This window comes from Melanerpes formicivorus, unplaced genomic scaffold (genome assembly GCF_026170545.1).
Source record: "Melanerpes formicivorus ecotype bairdi unplaced genomic scaffold, bMelFor1.0.p_v2 SCAF_39, whole genome shotgun sequence".
NCBI lineage: Eukaryota > Metazoa > Chordata > Aves > Piciformes > Picidae > Melanerpes > Melanerpes formicivorus.
This window is the reverse complement of record NW_027142391.1, coordinates 5,060,107-5,081,710: the sequence shown is the minus strand read 5'-3', so window position 1 is coordinate 5,081,710 and position 21,604 is coordinate 5,060,107. Positions and strand designations below refer to the sequence as shown.

The 21,604-nt window shown below is 48.1% G+C and overlaps 1 protein-coding gene across 7 annotated transcripts in view; it reads left to right on the top strand.

Moving 5' to 3' along the window:
- The window catches only part of CASZ1 (castor zinc finger 1), a 202,145-nt gene that overhangs the window by 154,279 nt on the left and 26,262 nt on the right, over window positions 1–21,604 (top strand). For all 7 annotated transcript variants that reach the window (XM_068158406.1, XM_068158403.1, XM_068158405.1 and 4 more), the window contains 6 exons: window positions 4,645–5,482; window positions 8,499–8,567; window positions 13,341–13,431; window positions 15,468–15,632; window positions 18,149–18,321; window positions 19,088–19,956. In XM_068158406.1, coding sequence (XP_068014507.1) covers window positions 4,645–5,482; window positions 8,499–8,567; window positions 13,341–13,431; window positions 15,468–15,632; window positions 18,149–18,321; window positions 19,088–19,956 — 2,205 coding nt within the window. The remainder of the gene's footprint in view (window positions 1–4,644; window positions 5,483–8,498; window positions 8,568–13,340; window positions 13,432–15,467; window positions 15,633–18,148; window positions 18,322–19,087; window positions 19,957–21,604) is intronic.

Here is a 21,604-nt window from a genome sequence, read left to right as displayed (position 1 = left end):
TAACTGGGGCTGAGAAGGGTTCCTGCTTCCTGGAGTCCTGGTGTGTAAACACAGAAACTGCTTTACAGGAGTTCCCTACTCTGCGTGTGCTCCACCTGCACCTTCTGTAGCCTACTGCCAAATCTCTGCCACCTTTGCCCCCTACAAGGTCAGTGTTAGGCTTGTGCATCAGGCAGGAGTCTGCAGAGGCTTGGTCCATGCTATCCAATCCTCATGCTTTGAGGCAAGGTAGAGAACATGTATGTCTGGCATCCCTTTTCCTGAGCCACCTCTTGGCCACAAGGGACTAAGGAGTCACTGCTCAGTCTTGCCTTGGGTGCTTCCCTCTCTGCTACAGCTTGGAAACCTGTTCAGGAGTTGCACAGTCAGGAGATGGGTGTCAGAAGCTGCTCTGGACATGCAGATAGGTTTCTTCATCCACACATCCTTCCCTGCCCTCTGACTGCCCCCTTCTTCTCTGCACACATTTATATATAGTGTATAGTCTGTGACAAATCCCTTTCCACAGTCTCTCTGTGATGTGCACCTACCCAGAGAGATGTTCCTGTACAGTCTCATGTTCTTCACCCTGTCCATTCCTTGCACAGTGGGCTAAAGCAGTTACCAGTAGTCTTCCCTTGTACAAGTTTTCAGAGTTCACCTTTCTTTTCTTAGCCTGTTAGCCAGGTCCCTTAGGAAGTGAATATTGACCCTGCTTTCAACAAGGAGTGTTTTCCTTCACAATTTCCTGAGGAGACTCCACTTGGGAGAACATGCACAATGAGTGCCAGTTTCTTGCTCGTTATCCTATAGCCCCCAAGTCTACATGTTTTCTCTCCCAAGCAGAATAAAGGACAGAGCCCTGGCTGGGATGTCCCATCCCCCAGTACCCAGACCTTGCACTCCATTTGGGCTGTTTTGCTTTTCCTTCCATATATAGTGTGCTGCCGCAGGCTATTTTTAGCCCCCTTTTTTTTGCTAGCTTTGGATCCTTTGTGATATGATAGCTGCTCTGAGACACACAGATCTCTGCTCTTTGGCAATGCCCACAAATGGAGAGCAGCAGACAGGGGAGATGGAGCTCTTTTATTATCACATAGAAAAGGAGAGAAAAAATGCAGTGCAGGGGAGGGAGAAGAAGACCCAGGGACAACACTTCCTGTGACTTCCAGGGCTGTGCACTTCTCACAGGGATTTGTTTCCCAGCTGCTGCCCTGCTTCACTTTTGTCTGCATGTGGATATGGGAAGGGTTTAGTGTCAATTATGTAGTAATAATTATTACCTCTTCACTGTTGTTTGAAAGTGTGTGTGTGAAGAGAGTTGTCTGGATCTCATATCACCTTTGTGGTGAGACAGCTCCCTTCCATGAGGTGCCTCCACTGAAGAGCTTCTAGCTTTCTGGTTAGGTGCCTGTGCAAAGAGGTGAAGGTTGTCTTGGCTGTAGATGTGTTGGTGGGCTCATGCTAGGGTAAGTGAAGTGCATTTGTAGGTGGTGAGTAGTGGGAACTGACCAGGGTTTCATCTCAAGCATAGATGAGGAAAGACTGAGCAGTGTGGTAAAGCTGTTAATCACAGAGGGTATTGTGATCATCTGGAGATAAGTTTGAACAAAGGAAAACCAGAATGTAGGGTGTTTGAGGGTATGAAATCTGGGATAGCAAAAGCTGAACTCAAGCTCAGTCTTCTCAAAGCTCAAAACAAGGTCTGACACCTTCCCCCCTTCCTATGGTCTTGGGTTTTGCATCTGAATGTTTGCACCAATTGAGGTGTCGGCACATGGGCACTAAAGATGCTTTCCATGACCACCTGTGCAGATGAGAGAGGTTTACAAAGGAGCTGACCTACAACATTTCCATTTTTCTAGACTACTTTTCCTTGAATCTCCCCTCTGGATTTGTAGTGAGCCAAGCTGGGTTTGTAAAAGTGACTGGAGATGTGAGATTGAAAAAGGGGTCTCCTCTCTTTTTTTCCCTTTCTTTTTGGGAGTGCTACAGGTTAGGATAAGGAAAGGGGCTGGCTGGCTTTCAGGGCAGCTGTTACAGCTAGTAAAAAATCACACTTGATCGTTTAACTTCCTATCACATCCTCTCTGTGGTATTCTTTCTCCCCTTGCAGTTTGGCACAGGCTGGCTGGAGTTTTTCTGTGCAGTGGATGGAAGTCAGGGCATTGTGAAGGAGGCTAGGGGATTATTTTACAGGTCCAAAAAGAGAGGAAAAGCAGAACTGGCAAGGCAGATTTAACAGGAAGAGGGAAGTGTTAGATTCAGTAGGGATTTCATGGGTTTAATCACTTTTGTTTGGTCAAAGGGTTACACTGAAATGGAAGTGGAGAAGAGAGAAAGAGAGGTAAAAAGAACTGCTTTAAAGTGAGATGAAATTATTTAACACGTCTGTGTGTAAAAGATAAAGTAGATCTCTTTGATAGAGTGTTGGAGAGAGCACAGGAGAGGGCCAAGTGGGGAAGCACACATGAAATATGATAATATCTCTGAGGATAGAGTAATACAGCCTTTCCTTGTGGTTTTCTTCTGACAAGTCTTGTTACTGGACACTGTGGGGCATGATTCTGCCTTTAAAATCCTGTAAGATTAACAGTGACCCATGAGGTTGTGCGAGGACAGAAAGCTACAGCCTGAGCCAGACAATGCAGGGGCACTGCCACCTATTCTGTAACTAACAGGGTGTGTAGTCTGAAGTCAGGCATCCCATAATCCCATGCAGGATGTTTGGCCTGAGTGCCCAGAACTGGAAAGTTCTGGTCAAACCAAACCCCAGCACTTAGCAGTTGTGTCTTTGTCCTGCTTGCAGGCTTCAGGCATGTTCTTTGCATTGTCCTTCTCAGGTACCACTAGTGCAGCAGCACTTCTGCTGCATGCACACAGCTGTACCAGGCAATACTGAAGCAGGAGTATGACCCTCATGGTCTTGTATATTTTAGTGCGGATTACAGGCAGTCTTTTCCTCTGTATGGCTTTGTGGAAGCTGATGGCTATTGAGCTTTGACTTTCCTTCTTGACTGGGTCATGTGTACATGGAGATCTTCTCATGTGTGTGCATTGCTGGGTGTGTGGTATCACTGACTATCAGATCCCCCAAATCCTGGGAGTCCATTTTCATGCTGACCTGTTCTGTGACTATGTCTTGGTGCCTCCCTTTTCTTTTGTACTGTGTTTCAAGGCAGTGTTGATTTGGATGAGCAGGACCCAATTCCCAGAACCTCCATTCTGCTGTTAGTGTACCTGCCTGTGCTGGCTCCTTGTGAAGGAGCATGCTTGCCTGTGAGTGATTGGAAAAGATGACGAGGGAGGTTTGAAGGACTCCTGCACACAGTAAATCTTTACTCTGCAGGAGAAAGCAAGAGGGAGAGGAGGGAGGAGCGCTGTGTCAGACTGAAGCCCAAATGAGTCCAAGCTGGCATGTCAGAGCAATCTTTATTTCCTCCTTTACCCTGATATTGGGTGACCTCCAGATGTGTGTTCTTCCCCTCCTGGTGGCCTGTGAAACTGCCTGAGGGAGGAAGGGAGAGAGAGACCCAGGGAAGGACAGCTTTTGCTCATTCTTCCTCCTCATGATCAGGCTCAGGTAGACTAACCCCTTCCTGCCTCTTCCCCACCCCACACTCCAGAGAAGTGGCTTTTTGTCCCTCTCTGGTGCCTACATCAGGAAAACAGCTCTTTTCTGTTCTCAGTCCAAATCTGGATGGAGAGGAGATTGTTCCTTGCCTGTTTAGTACCTGTGTGGATATCTCCCTTTCTTGGTCTTGCTGGAAGTTGTCCTGGCTGCTCAGGAGGCTGCCTGTAGGTTTTCACAGCCTTCACTGAACTGTGGTCCCTTTTTTTGAGGAGAGACACTGGGACTGAGAAGGAAAGGAGCAAGCTGGGTGAAAAGAACTCTGCAAAATGGACAGGGAAGGGAAGGACTACAACAACTATGGGGAACTATCCTGCCTTTGTCTTGCCTTCTTTTCTACACTCCTTCTCTTCAGTTCCTCACTGCCAAGCTTCTCATGCGTATAACTTTTGCTGCTTTTCCACCTTGATTCATCTCCACCCCTGCTGCTTTCCATCTCTGCTGTGCCTTTTGCCATTCTGCCTTCCTCCTGCTCCACCCCATACATTGTCTTGCCCTGTCTCCCTCACCCATTTCACGCCACGTTGTCCTGCCTGCTCTCAACCCTGCTGTTCGCCAACGCTCAGAGCACGCTCACGTGTTCCCACCCGCCTAGCACATGCAGACACGCTGCCGTCTGTCCCCTGTGCGCCTTCTGCCACACACAAATACACACAAGGACAGAGCTGTACAAACCTCAGCATGTTGGCGTTGGTCTCACTTCCAGTAAAATTACTTTTTCTTCATATTAGGCCAAGGCAAGAGTGCAGAGACATTTATGAAACTTTGTTTAATGTACTGAAAAGCCATCGGCTAGAACATTTAGGAAATTGATTTTCCTGGCATTGATGAACTCTTTTTATTTTACCCCAGTATTAATTACTTTTTTTTTAAAACAAATTAATTTAAGAGTCGTAAAACCTAACAAGTGAGCCAAACGTCAGTAGATCATGTTCCCCTCGCCCCTCACTCCCCCTCCCTGCTGCTAGCGCTGCTATGGGAGGAGAAGAAAGAGCCGGCGCCTCACCTGACTCTCTGGCTTTGGCTCTCCGCAGGGGAAGCTTCTTCGCTGCGGGACTACGCTGCCACCACCATGAACGAGTTTCTGGGCATGTTCGGCTATGATGACCAGAACATGCGGGACGAGCTGGCCCGCAAGATCAGCTTCGACAAGCTGAACGCTGCTACCTCAGAGGCCGCCGCCGCCACCTCGCTCCCTGCCGAGGACGCCATGAGCAAGCGCGCCCGCTTCTCCAAGTACGAGGAGTACATCCGCAAGCTGAAGGCTGGAGAGCAGCTCCCTTGGCCCATGCACTTGGCCAAACCTGAGGAGCTTGGCTCCAAGCTGGGCAAAGAAACTTCCTCGGTGCTGGCACAGCCCATTCGGGTGCCAGGTCCAGATGCCTCCATGCTGACGGAGACCAAAGCCACCATCCTGCCGCTGCCCTCTCCCAGCAGTTCCCAGATGCAGGGCCTGATGTCGCGGGCCTCCAAATATGACTTCTACATTCAGAAGCTGAAAACAGGTGAGAGCATCAGACCACAAAATGGCAACACTTACAAGAAGGCCTCCAAGTATGACCTAGAAAATGTCAAGTACCTGCACCTTTTCAAGCCTGGAGAAGGAAGCCCAGATATGGGAGGAGCCATCGCGTTCAAGACAGGCAAGGTAGGCCGGCCTTCCAAGTATGATGTGAGGAACATTCAGAAGCTTACTCCGGTGAAAGCTCCAACACCCAGCCTGGCCCCTGCTTCCCTCACCAGTACTCCCAGCAGCACTCCCATGGCTGGGCCAGAGCAGTCGGTCACATTGCCATTCAACACTCCTGAGTACCTGAAATCAACTTTCTCCAAGACAGACTCCATCACAACTGGAACAGTGTCTACAGTGAAGTAAGTGTCCTCCTGCTTTCCTTGTCTTTGTGCTAGTGAGGGTCATACTTAGGGTTTGTGTGCGGCTCCATGGGCAATTCCAGTTCATGTGATACTGCACTGTTCAAGTGATGTTTCCTTTTGCTCTCTGCTGGAGTGTCTGCTCCTCTATTGCACCTTACATCTCTATCTCATTGGTACAAAGGGTGTGGCCTGCCATCACAGTCACAGCATGTCTAGTGGTCGGTAGCTGGATTCATACACTAAAGTGAAAGATAAGGGAATGTGATGCTGTCAGCACTCTAAGGTCAAGGTTATACCTGCTTTCCTTTCTCCTCCTTCTAGTCCCCCAGGCATACAGCTGTGTCTGTAGGAGAACCTCATTCTTGCTTCCATTTAACTCAATGACAAAACTCTGCTGACCTCACTGTTGGCAATATGGGGCTTTTTGTTTGTCCCAGAACTCAGAAGACATATTGGTGCCAAATTCCCATCAATTTTCATAGGAGTTAGGCACAGTCATATTTCTGTGGGGCCAGGCCTGTGTCTTCTCAATTTGCTTGCTCCTTACACAAATAGAGGTGATTCAATTACCCCTTAGACTGGGCAAACTCATTAGCCCAATTACCACTAATAATCTCCTACTCATATGTTGCTGGCAATCTCTGCAGTGATGCCATTGACTGAATGGAGATATCTGAAGGTCTTGCCAAACCATGGATTACTTCTTAATGTGACTTCCATAGGCGGTAGCTGTAGACAAGCTACATGTGTGTGTGAGGCTGCAGAGAGAGGGAGGAGAGGGCTTCTCTGCTTTCTTATCCTTGTTTGGATTTACTTGTTTCTCACTGTGAGCTGTGAATCCATGGGGTCGTTTGTAGCAAGTCTAGGACCTCTGGCTTCCACTTCTCTGGCAAATCATAGAACGGTTTGCACTGGAAGGGACCTTAAAGTTCACCTGCTTCCAACCCTTCTGCCAAGGGCAAAGACAGCTTCTACTAGATGATGGTGCTGAGAGCCCCATCCAGCCTAGCTCTGAACACTTCCAGGGCTGGAGCCACCACACCTTCTCTGAGCAACCTGTTCCAGTGCCTTACCACCCTCATGGGGAAGAATTTCTGCCTAATGTGTAATCTACATGCAGCTTCTTCCAGTTTGAAGCCACTACCCCTTGTGCTGTCACAACATACCTTTGTGAAAAAGTCCCTCTCCAGCTGTCCCATCACACTTGCCCTGCTACTTTGCCCTCTGCTGAGGAGAAAGGCTGGTTTGTGTTTAATATGTGGACCTAGGAGGCCTTGGGCTGAATCCTCGCTCTCTGCTGTCTTGGGCAGATCTCTGTCTACCATGTTTTCCCAGCTGGAAGGCAGAGCTAGTGCTACCTATCTTCCACATGCAGCAATCATTTCCCAGGTGCCTGCAGCCAAATTTGGGAGCTCTATGGTTAAGGTGTATGGGAAAGGGCAGAGGATTTGCATCTGGCCTCTGCTCAGGGTGAACCCTGAATGTGCTCCAGATGGTAGGCAGGGGCTCCTATTACTGAAAAACACTGTGTTGTAAATATTCCTGTAGGCACAGTGCCTTGGTGTGCTGGGTGACTTGGCAAGGGACTGTGTGCCTGAAGACTCTGCAGAATGCTCAGCTTCCTGGAGTTCAGTGGCCATCCTTGAGCTGTGCTCGAGGTGCTGTGAGCTTTGGTGTTGCAGTAGGATCCTAGTTTGATTTCCTTTCTCTTGCTCATTTCCTGCCACTTGCATATGTGGGTTTGCAGCACTATGGTGATCCCCTCTCTAGCCACAGGACTTCCTCCACTGGGGCATCATGGTGGGGCTGCAGTAGGAATAGAGGTGACTAGGGCCTTCAGCCTGACAACGACCAGTGTCTTGATCATGCACTGGAGTACAGATGGGGCTTTAGTCCCTTCTTCAGGCTGATTACTAGATCCAGGCTCTCACGGTAAAAGAAAGCAGCCCAATTAATTGTGCTGGTGGGGAGGCTGCTAACTGTGCTATCTGGGACCTGGCTTTCCAATCACAGTCCCCACTGGGAACAAATAACCTGGCAGGAATTGCCCTTTACCCTCAGAGGTACACCCTGGCCTTGAGTTTAAACTCTAACATCTAATGCTTTTAACCTGCCCTGAACTAATCTACCTGCTTCAACTGAACTCTGTGCCAGAGTGTCCTTGTTTAAACCAGGCTGCAGAGCTGTCACAGGTAGGAGTGGATGTTGGGTGCAGGGAAAATGCAGAAGGAAGGACTTCACACAGCCTGTCTGGGGTTGGGTTGGTAAGCCATAGTCTCTTGGGTTGGTTGGAGTCTGGCCCTGTATCTCCTTTTCCTCTTGCTGAACTCACTGAGGATGTTATTTTTGTCTGCTTCCTAAAAAAGTTAAGTAACCCAGGCCTGTGTGACAATTGGATGCTCTTGGGTTGGTTTTCTCACTGATTACAATATGTAAATGCCTTTTCCCCATCTGGCTGTTGGAGTTGGGGTACCTATGTGAAAATCAGCAATGAAAGCTCCATCCATGGGGCTGTAGCCATGTTGCCAGTGCTGAGGGGCAGTGCCCTGGCCATAGGAAGTGTGCAGTAGCTCACAGCATAGCTAGAGAACCAAAGCTTCTCCCAGAGCTGAACCTGGGGCCGACATATCTTGATGGCCCTTCCGTGCACACAAGGGAAGTGTTGCAAGGTGCTTTCAGGGAGGTGTTTGTTTCCATGTGGCCATCACTTGTTTGTACATGGCTGTTAGTCTTTTTCTATGGAAACAGGTTTTCATGGTTGGCCTTCAGAAACTCAACTGAGTCCTGCACAGAGGGAACATGCAGGAGGGGTGGTAGATGGGATGTATGGTTCCCTAGGGAAAGGATTTGAAGGGGAAGGGAGAGGCAGGTTAAAGGTATGTCTGTCTTTGCTGGGTGCTCTTCCTTGAGCCTTCCCTCCTGATGTGTCAGTTGTGTGTGAGAGAAATGAGGAGCTTAGGCTGTGCCCTGTTCCTGCCTGCTAACCACCTCTGCCCTGTGTGTCTCTCCCCAGGAATGGATTACCCGCTGACAAGCCAGCTGTCAGTGAAGATGTAAATATTTACCAGAAGTACATTGCCAGGTAGGCAAAACTCTTGACTTTCTTGGGGAGAGGGATGGAAGCAAGAGGGTAGAGTGATGGTGGGAGGGATGAGGTCTTGTCCATCTGCATCAAGTGTTTAAAGCAGTCACTGGCACTTCCATTTCCCTCTGGCATCTGTGCTTGCTCTGTTCCCCTCCTTGGGAGAGCAGTAGCTGTGAGAGGTGTACAGGCATGCCAAGAGCATGCTTGGCTCTCCAGAGCTGTTAGGGTTTGTGACAAATAGTGGAAAATGTTTCACTGCAGAAGCCCAGGATTTAAATTGGGAGGACTGCCTCTGCACTGGCCCTCTCCTTGTCCATTGCTGTGCTGGCTCCAGCCTTTTCCCCCTAACGTGTCAAGTGGCTGCAAGAGGCAAACAAAGGACATCTCACCTCTGAGCACCTAGCTGGAAGAATTCACAAGTGACTCAAGTTTAGGCAGGTTTTGGTATCAATGTGGGATGTTTATCCTAGAAAATATTGCAGCTCATGCATATGAGAAGTCCTCACTGAATATAGTGCAAGCTGGGGCACCTTATCACTGCTGTGGGCAAGCTTAGGTCAGGAATGAGCAATGCTGAAAGGGAGCCCAAGGCTGTTGTGGTGAGACAGTAATGCCATGATAGCCAGAGAGATGGAGGAGGCTGTTGCACAACACCTGCCTGTTTTATAGCTCATGGTGTAAAGGGTCCATCACCCTTTGCCTCTGGCCTGTCGAATTCCCTATCTGTGCTGTGAGAAAGCTCACCGTTGAAAGCCCCTGGTGTACAGAAAGACACAGTTGGGGAAGCAAGCAAACACTTCTCTCCTGAGAAAAAACTGAAGGGTTTGTTCCCACCAGCACTTACTAACAAGAGGGGAGGGAGATGTGTGCTGTGCTTTCCCACCTTGCCAGAGTCTACTGTGGGAAGCAGTCAGCTGCTAGGAAGGTGCACGTGAAGATCTGGGCACATCAGCAGGGCCAGAGGGCGGAAACAGCACTCTCCTTGGCGGACAGTGGAGTGAGAGACAATTTCCTTTCCTCCCTTTTGCCCAAATCCCTGGTGCAGGAGAAGGGGGTAAAAGACCACGTGGGAAGAGAGGACAGTTGCACTACCATGTGCAGGTCCTCAAGCAGCATGTGACAACTTGCTGCCTACTGGAAGAGTGTAGGAATGGAAGCAGGGGTTTAAGCCCATCTTTGCATGGGGCAGAAGAAGTGGCAGCCTCTTACTGCTGAGATTGCAGGAATCACAAAGGTTGTGGTGAGAGGATATGCCACCCCTTCTGTTCCCAGCTCCCTTCTCAAGCAGAGAATGTGTAAACACCTCACCCACATCCACTCTTGGTAGCGCTCTGCAAGCCCCTTCCCCTGGGTCAGGCAGGTAACTGAGGGAGGCTGTGAGATAGCGAAGGGACACCACATCCTGCTTCAGAAGCTCCACAAGCTGCCCGTTGGCAGCACAGCCACTTCCCTTCAATGTACACACAGTTTCAAAAACAGTTTAAAGCCTTAAAATCAAGGGGTGGGGGGAGAGAGACACGACACTGTCTGCGCTGCATAATTAGCTTAATGAGTTTGCCAAAGCCACTGCCAAAAGCTGCCCAGGGATAATCCATTCTTTCACGCAACACAACAAAACCTCTTACTTAGCTAGTTTGGGTTGGGTTGCTTCCCCCCCTCCACCCCCGCCTGGATATTTATAATTAAAAAAAGAAAAGGGGGGGGAAAGACCACAGAAAAAATTATTATTATTATTAGTGCCTCAGCAGATGGTGCTTCTGGCAGCACTTGCTTAAATATTTATTTCTGTGTGGGTTTCCTCCCCCCTTGTAATTGGGGTGGGTTGTTTTTTTTCTTTTCCTTCTTTCACATCATCGTTACAGGGTAATGAGTCTGTAAACACTCTCTAAGCGTGCTGACTTCTTTATTTATTATTTTTATTATTGTGTATTTATCTTGGGTTTTCTTTCTAACTCTTGCCAGATCAAGACTAGTTCTTTCTGGCCAAAAAAAAAAAACCCCAAACCTCCGTGAACTGATTAAAGTGAGGGAAAGGGGGGAGGGGGTCGCTCTGGTGAAAATGAATCTGTGTCTGTGTGGACAATACCACAGTTTGGATTTGCTTGGCGGTGTGGTAGAAGGGGCTGTCAGTTGGCTGGTCTCAGGTGTGTGGGGCTGGTTGTGTGCAGGGAAATTGTGGGTGCGCTCATGTAAATGAGGAGGGGTTGCGGATGTACCTGGGAGGACATGCATGTAAATGTGCGCGTGTGTATGCGTGTGAGTGAGTGTGTGGTGTGTATGCTTTCCTGTTATGAAAAAGCCAAACAGATGCTGTGCTTTAAAAATTAATAGCTTTGAACTGTTTCAAGTGTCAGAAGAAACACAGGATAAATATAACCCTTTAGGAGCCTAACCTTACAGGCTGGAAGAGCAGAATTTCCCCTTTGTGCGGGGTTTGCCACTTCCCTTCTTCCCTGAGCACATGGTTTGGCAGAGCACTTGCCTCTTCCTTCCTGAGCTGTGGACACCACACACCTTTCTGCAGCATGTGGAAGGGAGGGTAGGAAGGAGTTTGAAGTGTTGAGTGCTTATTTAGCTGTTGCTTTTCAAGCTGAGCCTTTGAGTTACTCCTGCTAAGATGCTTCAAGTAACTGAACCCATATGCTCAGATCTCTCTGGTGTCTGGCCCTTCTTTTTCTGCATTTGGCTTCTCTGGTCACTTTGCATAATCACTTTGGATAATATTTTGGACTGCTTTGCTTCAAAGGTGTGTGTTTGCCAGCAAGGTCTTTATCTTCCTCTTCTCTCTGCCTGGCCTTTACAGTTCTCCATCCCTGCACAGCCCATTGCTCTCTCATCCCCATCTCATCAGTAGAACAGGGAGGAAGCTTTTCACAGAGCAGTTTCTTTCCTTCAAAGCTGCTGCTGCTGACATAAAGCCCTGGACTAGCAGGACCAGTTGGTTTGATCTGCTGCTGAGCTGCATGTACCTGGTTAATGTCATGGTGACTCAGGCTGCTGCCTGTGCCCTGTACCTGCCTCGCAGTTACCCAGGCGTTGAGCAGGAATCGCTTCCTCTGCTTTCAGTCCCACACCTTTGTTTGTGCAGCCAGCTTTGCTGTTTGCCTTGTGGTTTGTTTCTTCTTTGCTGCTGAGGTTTGTTCCAGTTTCTCAATCACCTGTTCTGACGTGATCCTGATTTCCTGCAGTATTTCTTCTTCTTCCCCAGGGAAAGGCATGTCTGCTCCTGGCATCTGTCCCTGTCTCCTTTTGTGAATGCTGAGGCAAAGAAGTCATTTAATTTTTTAGCAATGTCTATCTTTTCTGTCAATTAAGTCCCCTTTCCATCTCCTAGAGGCCCTGCTGTCTCCACAGTTGACCTCCTCTTCCTTACTGTGCTTCAGAAATGCCTTATTTAGCACAGCTTTTCATCCTGACTTTTCCTATGCTGTAGTTTAGTATTACCTTGCCTTATGGTGATCCGTAGTTTTTCCTGCACCATTCCTTCATTGCTTCAGGCCACCCTCACTCCTCTCCTTTTCCCCTTTTACCCGTTGCCCTTCCTTCTTTCTTTCCCATGCCCTTTATCATGTGCACTCCTGCTGTGTTTAGCACTAAGTGACGTGAGGAACCTTTGAGGAACCTTTGAGCAACCTTTGAGCAGATGGTACTTTATCTTTGAATGTTTCCCCTCTGAGTCCTCTTCTCTCCACTGCTTTTCTCTTTCAAGCTCTTCAGCTCTTCCAGGGTCCTCTAGAATATACATCAGAGAGTTCATTGCACTGATTAGCCTGTTACTGGATCATCCCCTTTTGCTAATGACTGATGTGGCTATCTGTCAATACATTCTGTGTTCTGTCTGCCTGGAGATACTAAATGGCATTTCTGCCTTTTTTTCTGCCCTGTATTTTGGGAGTTTCCACGTTCGCTGTGTGGAGTGCTCGGTGCTGGCCTGCAGAAGTGGATTGGGTGTACATTGTTGGCTGCTGCTTCTTGTGTCCTACTTTTAATTGCCTCAAAGGCAGGTTGAAAACCCTGTTCTTTTGCCTTGCACTGGTTTTGGTTGTGAGCAAATAGTATCCACATGGAAAATATTGATTAGCTGTTGTGGATGGGAGAAGTTGGGCATAGAAGGTCAAGATGGTCCAGAATGAGGAAAGCCTCATTCTGTTCCTGTTGATCCATTTTACCCATCTTCCATTGATCTGTCCATCTTATTGAAAGTTCCTATGTCATCTTGCCATGACCACCTTCTATCTGTGTGGTTTACTACCTAATCCTCTGGCTTGCACAAAACTGTGACCAAACAGACTTATGACAGAACTTGTACAAACAGTTTTGAGCTTTTCTGAGGTCCTACTAGATGGGTATATACCTGAAATTCACAATCCATCTTTGAGTAATATTTGTCTCTTGGCATGGGAAATATCTGAAACTGACTGCTGTGGTATCTAAACTCACACATTTGAGTTTTGGAATTGCATGTTATTTACTTGGAGGAACCCTCCTTTCTTACTCTTCCCCAAGTAAGCAACTTAGGTGAGTTCCAAAGGGAAGATTGATTATGAGTAGACAGGATCTGAATGTCCTGCTCAAGAAGCACCTTTAAATAGTGACAAACAAGAAAAGGCAGGAGAGTGACTTTCCCTGGAGTGGCTAAAGAAGGTGGGATTTAAGCCCATAAATGGGTGAGATAAAAGCAGGACTGACTTCATTTGTTTATGGACACTACTGCCAGGACACTGTTTGATTGTCTCTTATTTTTCTTCTCTCCTCTGTCCCTGTTTGCAGGTTCTCTGGCAGTCAGCACTGTGGACACATACACTGTGCATACCAGTACAGAGAACATTACCACTGCCTTGACCCAGAATGCAACTACCAGGTAAAGAATGGTAAAAGTTGTCATCACAGTTACCTGAACGTGAAGGGGGACAGCCCTGGGGAGAAAGTCTCCTCTTGTGCTTCCCTTCCCCATGCACTCACTTGCCTCTTCACTGTTGTGCTCTGAAACAGGGCAAGGTATATTTTGAACTATCTGGAACCCTATTTTGCTCCCATGGAAGTCCCATTTAACCAAACCCAGACCACCATAACGAAGAGCAGAATATAGAGCAGCTCAAGTCAGTGGGAACTACTTCAGATTTACATCAATGAAACCAGGAGAATAAATTCTGCTGTGTTACAAATTGTGCCTGAACTGGGGAATGCTGATCTGTTAGTCTGTCTCCTTCCCTCCTGCTGCCCGAGTGACGTTGTAGCAGCAGTATCTGCAGCAAAACACCCAGTAAGACCAGCAGCAGCCCTGGCTTTATGGGGAAAGTGTGGGGGCAGGAGCAGTGGGATGCTGTCATTGCTGGGAGAAGTGCCAGGGGAGAACGTCAAGCCAGCAGGTCACGTGCTGTGTTTGTTTACCCTCTTCCCAGGTCTGGGAGTTCGACTCTGCCATGTCTGTGGTCAGGCTGCGTGTCTCTGAGGGGGAATCCCGGAGGTTGCCTCCACTGTGTGGCAGACACAACTTCAGCCCTACCCCAGGGGACCTTTGGGTCTCAAAGGAATGAGCCTGACCACAGCACAGGAAGTTGATTTGGATCTGCTGAGCTTGATTGTGGGTTTCTAGTGATGAAAGGAGGGTTCGTCTTTGGGATGCAAGTAGTGGTCCTTCTAGCCCAGCATTTGGTAGTCAAGATGAGTCTGTCCCAACTGTGACAGGGATATCTCTGCACCAGGAAGAGAGAAGCACAAAGGGTGGAAAGACAGAAAAACCTATTATTATGATTGGCCTCATGATTATTTCCTAAGGAGTCTGGAAGCTGCTTGCAAAGAAGCTGTCTGGTCTCGCAGGGAATAAGGATTTAGGCTGCTTTTTAAAATGCAAATTATTTTATGGCTGAGATATATTTTAGAATAAGTAAGGCTCTGTAATAAGTGGGCACAAATTAACAATGATTGGCAATAGCAATCCTGCATGCACACCCTGGGAAATCATACCTCCAGCCTCCAAGGGATTCCTGGTGAAATCCATAGCCACACACTCCGGTGCCAATACCAATGAGATTGATCAGGATTGATATTATAGGAGGGAAGAGTGGAAGTGATAATCATTTGTTTCCTATGAGGGAGACTAGAAAAGTTGTTAAACATTAGGATACAGGCCTTTGCAATTGCTCCTCAAAATAAATGGATATTGATTTCTTTAAAAAAAATCAGATTTACTTTCCCACCTTCCCTGTTAAATATTGATGTCTGTGGGAAAGAGAAATGAAAAGCTTCAGTTTAAAGGCACTTAGCCTGCTCTGACAGTGGGGTACACCTTCATTACTTCAGGTAGAGGATGAAAAGGATATTCTGGCCATACAGGTTGACCTCTGAGCTCTATTACTGTCTTGTTCTGTGACTGGAAGAAAGTTGTGTCCCCTTTTTCCTAATAAAGCCATCCTGCCTTGTAGGGGTGGCAGGAGCCTTACAATGGGAAGGCACTATAAAAAGGCAGAGGGTTTTTTCCCAGTTTCTAGTCTGCCATGCATGTGGCAGCCAGTGCCTTGCTAACCACCACAGTGGGTGATTTGGAAGCTTGGATTACTTGCTTGTAGGCTGTTCAGTTCACTGGTTTGCTTTCTAACTATAGCAGTTCTTGAGATAGTAGCAGCTAAAATTATGTTAGAAGAATTGCAGTCTTAAAGCTGCAGGGAGCATATTCTGGACATCCCCCCAGTGTCAAGGTTTTCATGTCCATGTACTTTCCCTTTACCAAGACACACCACAGTCTTCAGTCTGGCTCTCTGGGGGTGATTGCTGTTGAGCTTTAAACTCCTGATACCATGAGTCTGTTAACAACAACAACAAAACCCACCCTGCCCCTAGGTTTACCCACCCCCTGCCATCAGGTGTGTCTGACTGTCTGCCTGTCTGTCCCTGCAGAGGTTCACTAGCAAACAGGATGTGATCCGGCACTACAACATGCACAAGAAGCGAGACAATTCCCTGCAGCACGGCTTCATGCGCTTCAGCCCCCTGGATGACTGCAGCGTCTACTACCATGGCTGCCACCTGAACGGGAAGAGCACACACTACCACTGCATGCAGGTACTGCACACTGCCACACACCAGGCAAATGAAGGGCCTCTGTTTGAGCCCTGTCCTTTTTGGGCTGGACCAAAGGGATTCTTGAGTCCAGGCAAGCCAGCACTCCCTGTTAGAGGGGGGCTGTCCTGAGGCTGATATTCATGGCCTCTTTTGCTCACTTCTGATTCAAGCACCTCTTTGAAGAGGCTGTGCCCTGTCCTCACAGGGCAAAGGGAAGAACCATTCTCTGTTTTTAGAAGCCTTGTGCATGCGGTCAGGCAGAGCAGGTGTCAGTTTTGTCCAGTCTTGGACTCATTTGTTCAAACAAGTCCTGTTCTCCGAGTTTCTGGGACCTTTCTTGCAGGGCTACTGTGCTGCCTCTACTCAAATCTGATCTGTCACTCCCTTGAAAGCAGACTTTTCTGAGACACATCTGCCCTTTAACGCTGCATTGGTTTCCTCCATTATCAATTTCTTAAGTAATTAAACTTTAATGTCACATATTGAAACTTCACACCCCTGGTTCTCCATCTTCTCCACCAGTGCTGGTCTGTGGTGTGGGGTGAAAGCTTTGTTTTGAGAGACAGCCAGGCTTCAACAGCAGCATAACCAGAGCTGAAGTTGCTGCATTGACATAACTGTGACACCTTCTCTGGGTTTAGGCTTGGACACACCAGAATGTTTGGGTCTTGCTCTGATAATTCTTCAGATGAGAGGGTTTGATGCGTTCTTGTTTCATTAGAGCTGTGGCCATGAGAACGTGCTGCAGTTACGCACTGAGAAATCAGGCAAAGCTTGGTGAACACTTTGCAAACTGGGTCCTCAGCTTCCTGCCTCATCCCAACAGTTTAAGACCCTGGTTAAAGTCACAAGGCCTTAATCACATGCTTAAATGCTTTGCTGGGATAGACTGCAGCATATGTTTAGCTTGAAGTCAGGTAGGCTTTCTGAAGTCAATGAGGCTGAAGCACACACTTAAATGTTAGGCATGCACTCAAGTACTGTCCTGAATAGGGGCTGGTTTAAGCATGTGCTTACAGCCTGTGATAAATGGGGAACTTCATGTGACTCTCTCTTGAGGACGTTTTCTGTTAGGTTTCCATAATATTGAGAGTTTAGTTTCTTTAATTGACCAGGATGGGATTTGTTTAATTTATGTTTGCAGAGTATGAGGGGGTGTTTCACAGCTTTAAGTCCCTGGACTTTGGGCAGAGACCCTCCTTTACACAGCTATATATGGCTAATTCCATCCTGTGCCCACTGCCTTGCAGTAAAACAATGCCCATGTAAGCAGTGTCTTACAGAAAAGGTGCCTGAACATAAACTCCCAATTAAAGAAAATACTGCTTAAATGGCACAATTTGTGCCATCCATCTCAGGGCCTCTTTTTTTTTTTTTCCCCTTTATGTCCATAATTGGTGTGGATAAAATTCAGTTAGCTGTTTATATAAACTGACATTTTTTTAGGCTTTAGCACCAAGAGCCACATTGCAAATTATTCCTAAGGAGGTTTTTGTTTAATTCTTTTTTTTAATGCCATGCAGGGTCTGTCTTTTTTCAAGGTGTCAGTGCAGAGGGAGAGAGGCTCTTTTATATTGGAAATAGCTGGAGATCCTTTTCATTTTTTTTCCTGGGTATTTGTCATGGGTTTTGTTATTGCCTGTTTGAATCAACCTGGGCCGAAACTAAGAGGTGCTGTTTTTGTTCTCTTCACTTCTGAGATGGTGCAGGCATTGGCACACACTGTGCTAGAGGAGAAAATGGAAAAAAAAAACCCTCCCTCAGCAGGGCTGAGGACGTTTTCAGATTCCAGTGTTTTTTTACTCAATATGGCAAAGCTGCCCGCTTTACCCAGAGGTTTTCAGCATTCCCTCCTCCTCACACCGTTCCCATTTGCTGCAGGAGTTTAAAACTCTTGCAGTGGTCATCCTGAACACTGACAGGATAAAAAAGTCCCCAGTTTGCTCAGATCAGCTGAACACAGGGTTTGTGCTTTGCTAGAAAGAAACCTGTATATTACAAGCTCAAAAGATTTGCTTTGTGTTGCACCACCCTGCCTTACCTCCTAGAAGGACTAGGCAGGTAAATAACTGATTGTCACACTGATTCCTACTCAGCTTTGTGTCCCCAGACAGATGAAAGTTCTGCTTCATTCTGTATTCCTCCAAAATGACAGAAAACAATGGCATCTGTCAATGACCTTTTCTTCTCAAGAGCAGGAACCCTGCTTACTGCCTCCCTGAGCAGACATGATTATCTGTATCTGGTCTTTTAGTCCTTGCATCCTCCCCTTCTCCCCTTCTTTTCTTACTGTTTTGTGCCCAGAGAGTTGTAATTCTTACTTCTTTTTTTTTTTTTTTCACCACTGCTCTATCAGTTTTGGGATTGGGAATTGAAATGATGACTTAATACTTCTAGGAGAAGTGCACAAATGGAACTATTAAATGTATGTGAGCTGCTCACATTTATTATTGCTGGTAGTAATGGTAAGCTGTTAAATTGCCGTGCTGATGACTCCCTGTTTTGGCCTGGGCTAGGTGGGTTGTAACAAGGTCTACACAAGCACCTCTGATGTGATGACCCATGAGAACTTTCACAAGAAGAACACACAGCTCATCAACGATGGGTTTCAGCGGTTCCGGGCCACAGAGGACTGTGGCACTGTGGAATGTCAGTTCTACGGGCAGAAAACCACTCACTTTCACTGCAGGTGAGACAGCAGGGGAGGGGAGGAATCCTGCCTCAGAGCTGTGTGGTCTGCTGGCCTCCTTCTACTAAAGCATGAATTCTGGAGTATACACAGGGACTTGTTTTCCCTTGTTGTGACCTTCTGAGTGCTGCTCTTGAGGGAGCTCGTGCTCCAGGGCAGATGTGATTTCCAGGATCTTGCTGCAGCCCGCTCTGAAGGCAGGACTGTAATCTGTGGTGGCCTGAGGAAAGGGTACCCACTAGAACATACATCCTAGAGTCATTTGGGAAAGGGTTCACAGTGCTGCTCCTCAGAGTTCAACTGAAGTAGACCACTAGTACACTGTAATTGTGCTTCCACGCTAGAGTTCTCTCCAGACCAGCACTCAGCCAGCTCATCCCTTTTGGAGCAGACTCTGCCTTCTGTACCCAGGTGCTCTTCTAGTGATTTCTCAAGTTCTCAGTAAGAGCAGGGAAGCACAGCTTGTACTTTAGTCCCCTTCAGAGGCTGCTGTGGTTGGAACTTCTAGTGGTGGGTGCCTGCATCCCTGTGTAAGTGTGGCTGTACCTCAGAGTGGAGTGAGCTTCCCAGTTCTCTCCCATGGCAGCAGTTCTGCTTGCCTTGGTGTCAGAGGTTAACCTGCACAGAGCTCCTCAACCCTTTTGCAGACAGAGCCACTGTCTCATATTGGTCCAGTCCTTATCCCAGAGGGAGGCAGGTGACAGCAGTTGGGTTGTGCTCCTAGCCCACACAGCCAACAACCCTCTCCTCCTCGATGCCCTTGCAGGCGACCTGGGTGTGCATTCACCTTCAAGAACAAGTGTGACATTGAGAAGCACAAGAGCTACCACATCAAAGATGATGCCTATGCCAAGGATGGCTTCAAGAAATTCTACAAGTATGAGGAGTGCAAATATGAGGGCTGTGTCTACAGCAAGGCCACCAACCACTTCCACTGCATCAGGGCAGGCTGTGGCTTCACCTTCACCTCCACCAGCCAGATGACCTCCCATAAACGCAAGCATGAGCGCCGGCACATCCGGAGCTCAGCAGTGCTGGGCCTGCCTGCCTCTCTCCTTGGGTCCAAGGATAATGAGCAAGAGGAGTCCAGCAACGATGACCTCATTGACTTCTCTGCTATGAGCTCGAAAAACTCCAGCCTGAGTGCCTCCCCCACCAGTCAGCAGTCTTCCGTTTCTCTCATAGTCCCAGCAGCACCCTCCTCTGCTGCTGAGCTTGCTTCCTCACAGGCCAGCAAGTCTGCCAACAGCATGACACCAGCCACCAAGATCTCTGGCCTGCTCTCCCAGGCTCTTCCCAGCAATATTCCCTTGGCCCTGGCACTCTCCAACTCAACACTTCCAGGAACAGCTGGATCCTTCTTCCCCATCATCCCTGGTAGGGTCTCTACACCACTTCCTGCCAGCTCAGCTAATCTGATGACTGCTGGTTCTTCTGGCACCAATCCAACATCATCTGCTCCTACGGATTCCACATCCCAGGCCCTTTCAGGATCTGGTGAGCCAGCAGCTACTTCTTCTCCAGCTCCAGCAGCATCTATCATGGAAAGGATCTCTGCTAGCAAGGGATTAATCTCTCCTATGATGGCCAGGCTGGCAGCAGCTGCCCTCAAGCCCTCTGTGGCACTTGAAGCAGGTGAGTTATCCTCCTCAGTTGCACTGGTATTGGGAGGAAGAGCAGTGCCCGATGACTTGGAGAGGAGTGAATGAGAAGCCACACAGTTGTCCACTGGGAGTGGGGAGGAGGTAGTAAAGGAACGTAAATGGTGGAGTAGATTTGGTCGTGTTCAGCTAACCCTTGAAGAGGGCAGTCCTGGCGCAGTTCCTGTGCAGCCTGGCTGTAGCCACATGACCAGAAGAGAGGCCCGTAGGTGGAGCAGGCTCTTACAGATCTGGAGGAAGAGGGTTGCCATGTGTACTGCCCAGTGTGCTGTTGGCTGAAGAGAGAGAGATGCTGCATTAAAAATGGAAATGAAGCCAAAGCCTGGCCAGCACTTGCAGGCCACAGAGCAGCCCTCTCCTGCAGACTGTATCGAGTTCTAGCTGGGCCTAGTGCTGTCAATCCTGTACCTCGCTGACAGCTATTTCTCTGATCTGTTCTCCCACTCAGTTGTCCCAGCTGTGAGTTTGTGAGATAATGCTGGTGCAGTCCACAAACTGTACCTTTCTCCTGGTCAGTTCTTGCAAGCTGTGCTCCTCTGTCCCTGCAGCTCCCTGAGCTGTTGAGGGGCAGTGGCACCATGAGAGGAGTAAAAGATGAGAATGAGAAATCTCCTGGGGCAGTCTGGAGCTCTTCCTGCTGCCACCTAGACCTGGAGCAGGTCATTGCCTGTCCCTAGCCCAGCTGGCAGGGATGTAGAGGTCCTTTAAGAGCACAGGGCACCTCCACAATCTCTTGAACATGATCACCTCATGGTGGGCAGTGTGGGGATGCAGAGGGGGGAGGCTCTGCCTGGCAGCACCCTACAGTTTTCAGCTGCCCCACAGCCTCCCTCCCTTGGGGCATGGAGGGACCAGAGCAGGATACTGTTCCCTTCTGCCCAAGAGCAACCAAGGGAGTAGGACGAAGTGATGTGATTAAAGAGGGAGGGGAACTTTCCCATACTTCAAAAATCATTGTTTGAAAAATAGTTTCCTAAAGCAGAGAAAGGTCATTGAGGGAACTATTTTCCTTTATTTTTTAATAAAATGCCACTTGCTGCCTGAGAAGCAGCTCGCCGTCAGCTGTACTGCCGCAGGGCAAATTAATATTTTAGTCACTTGGGGATTGTGGAGAAAAGCTCTGCAGACATGTTCCTGTCAGCAACTTTTTTCCCTTCGCTTTTTCTTTGCTCTTCCTCTTGTTTTTTTTCCTCTTTAATTTCTTCTCCTCTTTCCCCCCTTTTTCCTTTTTGGTTTGGTTTGGTTTGGTTTTTGTTGTTCTTTTCCATTAATTTCAATTTTTCTTTTGTGGGCTCAGCACTAAACCTCCCCCCCAAAACCAGAAGAATTCCCCCTTTCTGCAGGGACAAGGTGAAGGCAAGAGGTCACAGTTTGAACTGATCCCATTGGCTGTCACCTTCGATAGCCCCAGCAGGGCAGATGCTCCTGCTGGGCAGGCGCAGTGCCGGGGCCGTGGCTGTCGCTACGGCAACGCTGGGATGGGGGACGAGCAAGGGGGCTTGACTAGCAGTCGAAAGCTGCCACATTGCTTCAGCATTAACAGAGTCTTTAATAAACGCTTAAGAGGCAGCCCCACAAATTAGTTATGACAGTTTGTGCGGAGAATCAGGTCTCCCCCACGC